General features: G+C 37.2%; 1 protein-coding gene and 1 pseudogene across 3 annotated transcripts; both read right to left on the reverse strand.

Annotated features, from left to right (window-relative positions):
• Positions 1-627: 627 nt before the first annotated feature.
• Positions 628-2,186, reverse strand: LOC107825509 (putative CoA ligase CCL7; annotated as a pseudogene).
• LOC107825510 (uncharacterized) lies at positions 628-8,421 on the reverse strand. Of its 3 annotated transcripts, XR_012708547.1 has the most exons (10): positions 8,062-8,421; positions 5,328-5,613; positions 5,135-5,218; positions 4,299-4,379; positions 3,879-4,018; positions 3,659-3,773; positions 3,507-3,582; positions 2,368-2,430; positions 1,924-2,283; positions 628-1,694 (listed from the first exon to the last, which is right to left on the reverse strand). XR_012708547.1 is itself a non-coding variant. In XM_016652368.2 (9 exons), the coding sequence occupies exons 2-9, from the start codon at positions 5,387-5,389 to the stop codon at positions 2,209-2,211; spliced, it is 696 nt and encodes a 231-aa protein (XP_016507854.1). In that variant the 5' UTR covers positions 5,390-5,613; positions 8,062-8,421; the 3' UTR covers positions 628-2,208. The 3 variants fall into 3 exon arrangements, 2 of the variants coding, with proteins under 2 accessions (XP_016507854.1, XP_016507855.1); XM_016652368.2 differs by having other exon boundaries at positions 628-2,283; XM_016652369.2 differs by lacking the exon at positions 4,299-4,379 and having other exon boundaries at positions 628-2,283.
• Positions 8,422-8,830: the final 409 nt, after the last annotated feature.

An 8,830-nucleotide genomic window follows, 5' to 3' on the forward strand; every position in this document is an offset into this window, starting at 1 on the left:
TTTGTGGCTCTTTTTTTCCACGCTAATTCACATTTCCTGGTGTTCTGTTGGACAACTCTCTAACTGTAAGAAAGAAAAAGTGGTTACAATAGTGGAGCAGAACGTGAAGATGAACTGGCCAAGGAAGATAACGTGGTTTGATGAACCAATTGGGTCTGCTTTTCGTTACCTAGATTATACCTTTGAAATCCCTTGGGGTCCACTTATGCCTTTCGTCATAAAGCGTAAGATAGACCGGGGAAAATCTTTACAAGTACTTGGTATATTCTTGTAAGATAAATGGTATAACTAACGATATTTACAAGTAGTGGCAGAGCAATCAAAGAGATTTAACAATAAAAAGATTTTTTTTTTTAAAAAAAAGTCATTCTTAGGATTTTGGACCTGTGACCTAAAGCAACTTTTGACAGTATACTAGAATCTTTGTTTATGCAAGGGGATTCAACAGCGTGCATAATAAGCAAAGTGATTCGTTTTTGCCCTATTCTGAGAAAGGGGATTCAATTGAACCCCTACATAGCTCCGCCCCTATAATTACTAGTTCCAGTTTTAAATCTTTTATTACACATGTTACATATAATTTCGCACCATCGATACAATTGTGTCACTATGCGAGAAGCACGGAGATTGAGTTTATGCAACTGTCTCCAGTAGATGGATGCTCATTTAACAATCAATCAGTGAACTATGCAAATCATATACAGTTTGGTCGAACCTTCTCAATTTGTTCTCTTAGATTTTCCAACAGGCTGACTTGGGGACATTGTTTATGCAAGTCACCCTCCGCAATCTTTTGAAACGCGAAACCTGATCTGCAATGAACTTCTGGACTTCTTCTTCAGTCAGAGCGCTATGAAGCGAGCTGGAATCTCACCAGCCTTAGACATGAGGAAACGGGAAAACAACAGCATCTAATATTTAAGGATGAGAAACAAGTAGACCTTCAAGCTCTGCTGGTGCGACCTGAAACTTTGTACTAGATGAGCTCTTTGATCCTGTCAATGACAAAGTATTCCTTTCTCATCAAAGTACCCAATAACTCCAGTATGTTATATGACCCAGCTCTGATCATATATAGTCAGCCTTGTGGCTTGTGGATTGTTGAAACAGCCTTGCATCATGATTCATGACCATGTACCCATATCTCCCTTAATTCTCCGGGAGGAAGAGGCTTCAGTTTATCAGCACCAACTATTTGAGCCTCCACTCCATGAAGTAGAGACCCTGCTGATCCTCTGTGTCTTCGGCATACATATTCATTCTCCAATGAGTGAATCCCACATGCTTCTGTCATACCATATCCCTGAGCAACAACAGCCTCACGAAAGTTCTCGGCGCATTCCTCCATCAACTCCTTCCCAAAAGTGCAGCACCAGACCCAATATATGCTTCAACGACGCTAGAATTCTTAGCCAATACTAAAGCAACCGGAGGCACAATCCCATAAATGCGGCACCCAATACTTTTCAATGGTTTTCAAAATCACTTCCAAATCAAACTCAGCCATAGATACAACATCATTGTCCCTATGTAACTGTGAATACATAATAATAGCAAGACCAAACGCATGAAACATAGGCAACACACCCAAAAACACATTATGCAGTTCACCCCACCAAATCTTGATCAGTAGTCACCATTAAAGATACAGCAATGAAATTCCTGTGTGTCGAAACCACTCCTTTGCTAATCCCCTGTTGTACCCAAATAATAAAACAATGCTGCAGTGTCACTTTGCTTTATCCGCAGTTATCCCAGTTCACATACATTGCTTTATCAACTAGCTCAGTGGACATTATAACACACAAATTAGAATTTTTCTGGTGAGTCAAAAGCAAAATAGGTAAATTAGACCTATTAACTAACTAATCAAGCAATTCAGGGACAGTCACAATAAGCTTCAGTTTACAGTCTTTAACTTGCCTGGAAAGTTCTGAAACTGTACATAGGATTAACAATTGGAGCAATGGCACCTATGGCAGCGATACCAAAGAGATAAAGAGGGAATTGGATAGAGTTGAGAGAAAAAATAGAACAAAGTCGTCTTTCTCGATACTCAGTTGGTGAAGAATGCCATAGAAAATTCTGGACACCATGGACTTGAACTGAGAAAAAGTTATGGTTTAACCAGAGTCGACATATTCTGCAGACAACATGGAAAAAAGAAAAAACTCATCCGCAGCCATATTCTCTTTTCAACACCCGCACTTATATCCTTCTCCTATTATCAACACGTTTTCTCTTGGATGGTTCACCTTCTAAATGGTCCACACTGGATTGTATCTAAAGAAGAACAGAACAAATTGTCAAATAAAATAAACATCTAAAATTCAATTATTGTACGTCAGAAGAATGTTGATTGTTCACCTTCTTTAGTTTCTCTCTCACCAGCTTAACTGTTTGATTCATTGATTGTGAAGGAAAGTATTCCTGACATAGTACCAAAGGGGAGAAAACACTGTCATTCTAGAAAAATTTAAAACCAAGTGTTGATAACCTGCATGCAGTAGGCAAATATCACACACATAGAGTTCATATTAGTGTTGCAAAGAAAAGTTGAAGCCATCATTTGCCCTCAGGAAATCATTAAAAAGGGTAGTTCTATAATTAGAACATCTCAAAAGTGGTGGCCTGACAGAATTGAAGAATGGAATAATCATTTTCAAAAGAAATGCTTAATTCTCTAGGTTTATTCCCCTCTCTTCTCTAAGGGGCTCATTGTAATTCCTCTTCGTGTCTAGAAGTAGAATGAGATAGGACCAAATACAATGTCATATCTCTTAAATAAGCAATTGGACGTTTCTGCTGATGAACTTTGCTTTCATGACCCTCACTAGCCAAACAAACATTTAGCTAAACCAATCCATGCTCCACCAAGCTAGGCAGGCTTACCCCAATAAGGTGCCCCACATGATACCCAATCTAAATAATCCTGAGTCCTCTCCTCGATACCAACACTAAGAGCCCAAGGCTTAACTCAGGGGAGTACACGCTCGAAATCAGATTAACCAATGAAAGTTCCTAACTTTGCCATCCCAGCACTCGCTGATGACCCCATTCCTTGGTAATTCTCCATCAAGCAATTAAACAAGATATCCACAGTAATCATTCTTTTTATTCGAAGTCACAACAACCCATGCCGCGAAAATCTGCCCCTGCCCCTTGGCAACCTATCTACAGCTTGATATTGCCAAGGCACAACAATCAAAGAAGATTTTCACTTGATTTTTCTCCCCTTCAACATTCTTCTTGCTTTTTGTTAATGTACCAACTACAAGCGTAATAACGGGTGTGCTAAGTCTCCTAGTTTTCAAAACCTAAGGGGATCTGCCTAAATTTTACAGACACAAATACAACCGTCACGCACTCTACCTTGCACAGAAATGATTATCTGGCAACCGACCCCCTGCTTCATAATTTGACTATGGAGTTTGATAACAATGTTAAAAGCAGTTGCTAAAAGTCAAAATGGAAGGAGATGTTACATATGTGACGCTATGACGAACCTTGTCTGAAGAAACCATTGTCACAGGAGAACCCTTTATGTCATGAGCAGAGTTATACTGCAAATTAGAGCTCTGCCTACAATGAAAATGATTTTACTCTATCTTGATATACAAAACTCAAAAGTCAATTTAGAGCATCTCGATTGAACTACCTTTGGTTAGCGCCAACTGATTGAGCAATAGAATTCAACTGAGCTGGAGAGGAAGCTGGAGAGGGCTCACCAACCACATCCGGTCGATATGTCGCAGATCCTTTCGACCTTCCAGCTGAAAGAACATTGATCCCAGAATAAGAAACTAGGGTCTACAAAATAAAGGTAGAACTTTTCTCATTGGACAAGTTAATTGCTAACTTTGTGATAAGGTACTTACGATTTAATCGTGCTAAAACTTCCTTTCTCCTCGCTTCTAACTTCTCCTTCGTTTCATGCAGACTCTCAAATTGAGGTGCATAAGAGACCTGTAACCTGTTCCCGAGGAAAACAGACTCGTCCAATTTCCTTTTGGAAAACCTGGAGTCGCAAATATGTAAACATAAGTCATGGTGCAATACAAACACAGACGTGCATATATATAAAAATTGCATGGAAACCATCGCCAAGAAAATATGTGCTATGCTGAACCAGTTTCTTCGACATTCTTTTGATTGTGTTATAGGGGAATTGGAGTCCTCTTGCAGTAGATAATTTGCCCTTTCTCATACCAGGAATCACATTTTTGTACTAAAAAAGAAAATAACAATATCCATCTAGATCTCTAGATATAATGGTGATGATCCAAACATTGAATCACCTGGCATTGTCAACCCGATAAAACTTGATCCAGAAGACATCTGTAAATGGCTCGCAATCTTCACCATCCATAGGTTTACATCTAAGAAACCAAAAGAACAATAAAGATAAAGGTAATACACTAAAGGACAGTATTGACACTACCCTAAAATCATCAAACTTTATCTTCAAAGTCCGTATCACTGAGTACACTCACCATTCTAAGTATATTCTCAAAGCAAAATGACAACTACACGATGCAAGAATACATAGTTTCAACAAGCAGATATGTGATATCCTCTCCACCATCCACCTCTCCCCAATGAAAACACAAAATAGATACTCCATAAAGAGCAAGATGCAGTATTGGTTCTCTATTACCTTTGTGTGTACTCTTCTTCTTTGACCTTTCATATTTAACCTTTAATTGTCGAATATAGCAATTTTTTGTGGATAACCAAGAAATCCATCTGGGACCAACCGCAGCCTTTGAAACTTGGAGATAATGGCTCCACCCCTCCCCTAATCCACTTAAACACCATGCTTAGTTAGTATAGCACAAGGCTCGAACCTGTGACCTAAGTCACAAGTCCCTCAACCTTTGCTACTTGAACTACGCCCAAGAGGCTCAAATACAGCAAATTTGATCTAACTTTTAGATGGAACTAGCTAAGCTAACATATTTGTTAACTTTCACATGGCATGCTCTTTTGAAAACAAAAGACAAATATAACTTATCTATATCAGAGAGTTAAAGTACTAAGTCCATTGAACACGCAATAGTTTCAAAAGTGAAAACAAACCAAAAGGTTTTAAATTTACGAATAAATCTCCAATTAGTTGAGAAAAAAGCCGTACTCTTCAATTTCTCCATAAGTGGAGAATAATTTAGAGAGCTGATCGCCACAGCCCAACGCTGGAACATTCCTCACAATCAAATACCTGCACAAAATTCCAGGAAAGTCACATCATGAAAGAATTAAATAAATTTGAATTCATGTTGTTAATATAATTTAGAAGACAGAGAGATAAGAAAGTGGAGTTAACGCACTTGGATTCATCACAAATTGTGTAAACACGGACTGCAGTAGGCTCGTCTTTGTATCGAGGCATACCGCTTCACAATTCACCTTTGCTTATTTCAATTTGGATCATATGATGGCCCCTAATAAATACTAGTGGGGGTAGCGCTTGCGTTGAAACAGAAAAATCTGGAGCAGCAAAGAATATCACCGAGGTCCGAGGCACGAAGATGAACAAACCATTCTGCTCTTATGCTCTATTCCTCGGAGAAACTCTGCCATCCAACTCGATCCAGCATGTTTCCGCAAATACCACTAAGCATGGGAAAAAAATTAAAATAATAGTCGAAATTTATCAGTTGGAATAAATTACATTTGCATCGCCAGTAAGCTCTGGACCCATCCAAGTAAAACATCAAAGAGAAAAGTACTGTAGAGCTAAGCAGTCGCCAAAACTTATCTGGTTTTATGATTGTAAATGTACATCAATCAGCATGTTGGAGCTAAGAACTTAGATTTTATCCAATTCGTAAGCAAATAAGCATTTCTAAAAGAGAAGCAGAGAAGGAGAAGTAGAATACAACAACATACCCAGTATAGTCCCACAAGTGGGATCTGGGGAGGGTAGAATGTATGCAAACCTTATCCTATCTTTAGAAGGCAGAAAGGTTATTTCCGGTAGACCCTCGGCTCAGGAGAAGTAGAATGACGAACACAAATGCAAAGAAGGAGCTATAAGTGTTTCCAGAGGTATATTGTAGTGCCATCTTAGCATAGTTGTAAACATGGTAAGGTAAATCTCCACATGATTTAGATGGAATAGTTTTGCCATCACTTAGGTTTAAGTAGCTACGTACAGGATTTTAATGGGAAAATTGAAGATAGTTATTCAGATATGAGAGCTCCTTGCATCACTTATGGCACAGAGACTTGGCGCTTAGCGAGTGATTTGAGGAACTATGAAATTTTGCATTTAACTCTATTACTATCTCTCAGGAACCACACACAATTAACAGAAGTTTTAAGTAAAAATTGGATTAACAGTAATTTGGTTGTTGATAATGGTAGGATTATCATATCACATACCTCAGAGACTGCATAAATAAACTACATTAATCTGCATGTCTATCTTATTGAAACCTAGAATAAGTACTTCAAAGAAAACAAAATTTTATCTCCTTTGATTATTATTTGTATAGCCACACAGCATATATGAGAACGAAATTAAGCTACTCTAGTTAGCAACTTTCATAAAAGTCTCATATGGCAATTGTGAAGTGAGAGATCAGCCACAGTAGAACCAACAGATTTAAACCCATTAATATATGCATTCAATAAAACAAATCATTCAAGCCCAAAGAAATTGTAGATGTTTTAATATTAAATCTAATGTATTTACATTAGCTATTTCATTAAATTTTCCAGAAAGCAAAGAGTTGATTAATATACATCTTGAAGGAAGGAAAAAATAAACATCTTATAAATGGGAAAGCCAAACGCGAAAGGCGAAAAACAAAATTTCAAAAGTTTAACCTAGTTTGCGCAGTAGAGCATAACAGACCGAATAGCTCTATAGACGACGCAGCAAAACTTATCAGCGGAAGAGATCGACGGAAACAGAGGAGGAATCAAAAAACAATCAGGGGTCATGTGGTTCTCGGGAAAACAGACATAGACAGAGGAAGCGGTTAATTCAGCTGAACGAGCTTCTTATTCAGCAGCTGCAGCTTTCAAGTCTGCATGGCTTTATCAACTCATCACGTGTATGTTTAACTTAGAAATAAACAGCAAGAAAGTGCGAAAAAGCTTCTAATCAATAAGAAGATATCAAGAGATAGGGATGCTAACAACTGAAATGAAAAGGCTGTGCCATGCCTCTTGGTTGCAAACAAAACAACCCTTCCTGTTACTTGATTACCGTGATGTACAAGAACCCCAATAGGCACCAAGAAACCAGGGAAGCCCATAGTAGAAATCCATGTAGGATAATTAGAAATAACAACTTTAGAGTTAACTGAATTTTGAGATAGACAATTAGTTGCTCCCCTATAAGTGTATGGTGGGAAGTTACAACACATTTACATTCAGAATTTTTGAACTGAAACTTAAACATTAGCGACGGCAAAAGGAGCACACTATGATCACAACTTTTTACAGTTACATATTATTTCTTTTAAATCTGGAAAAAATGTAGTTAAAGTAGTGGCTGCTATTGAACGATATCATATCAATCTGTGGGCGTCTCACTCATCCTCACATCTAAGGCATGGAAATATGAAATTAGACATGAATCTTTTAAACAAATTCATCCTTTCTGTAACCCATGAGGGGAAAGAAAAACAAACAAGGTCAGTGAAATTAAACGGTGCATCTGTTGGATTACACAACTATCCCAAGTTTCAAAACATCATATTTGAAGCTTATTTTGCTCAGTCAAAATCAAATTAAAACGGTCCACAAACATCCGTAGTTTCTTTTGGGCAATTTGCCAAATACCTCTAATGCATGTCCGGATGTGGTATCTAAATAATAGGCTCAAATCGATTCTTTCTGCACTTTAAAATAGTTTGAAGAGATGAAAATTAAGATTAAATCGTGAAAAGCGCAAAATGAAGCACAGAAAACAGAGGCGCAACAAAGTATCATCAATGAGGTTAGGATTTTAGGCGAAAGCAACTTAAATTTCAAAACATCATAAGAAAACCATCTTAATAAGATAAACAGGGGGGGGGGGGGGAGGGGAGGAAAGAAGGAAAACCTCACCCAATAACTGTACACGCAGCGGATTCAGCAGCGAGAGAAGAGTAAAACTGGAGAAAGGATCAAAATCTGGAGAAGGCGTTCGAGGACACGAATTCTTAGAAAGAACCTAACAATTTGAGTTTTAGTTCGTGTCAAAATAAGTAGCGCGTGCCACTGCAAAATTTACCAAAGTACCTTAGGCGATTTTCTATAAACGCTGGAGGTTGTTTTAAAAAGCTGTGAAAAAACTTTTGAAATTATTTATCCAGTTTTGTTAAATAGCTACGAAAAGCCTTCTTCAAATTATTTTGTGAAAAAAAATTTGCTCCTAAAAATTGTGCTTCTAGAAATTATAGAAGAATATAATACAAGAACAAGGACAATAAAAAATTTACTTTAATCTTACAATAGGATATGAGGAGAATGGTGTGTCCAAAAAAAATCCAAATCTATCTTTTAACTTTTATTATAATATAAAATATCTTTTCAAATTAAAGCGCCGTTATAGATCACAAGAAAGAATGAGACTTTTCCTAATACATAGGTCAATAATAGAGTAAGAACTTAACGAGGACAAAGTTATTCAATTTCGAATAGTATAAGAACAAATTTTCTATCTAGAATTAATCAATAGAAACTTCGGTAGGTAATAAGCATTTATATAAGGTATTTAAGCACACCTGAATAATATGATTAAATAATTTAACATAATGTAAGAATAAATTTAAACTTTTTTTGCTGGAATAAATTAGTGTCAAAAAACAAAAAAAGCAAACAAAAAAAAATGGAC

This window comes from Nicotiana tabacum, chromosome 1 (genome assembly GCF_000715075.1).
Source record: "Nicotiana tabacum cultivar K326 chromosome 1, ASM71507v2, whole genome shotgun sequence".
Taxonomy (NCBI): domain Eukaryota; kingdom Viridiplantae; phylum Streptophyta; class Magnoliopsida; order Solanales; family Solanaceae; genus Nicotiana; species Nicotiana tabacum.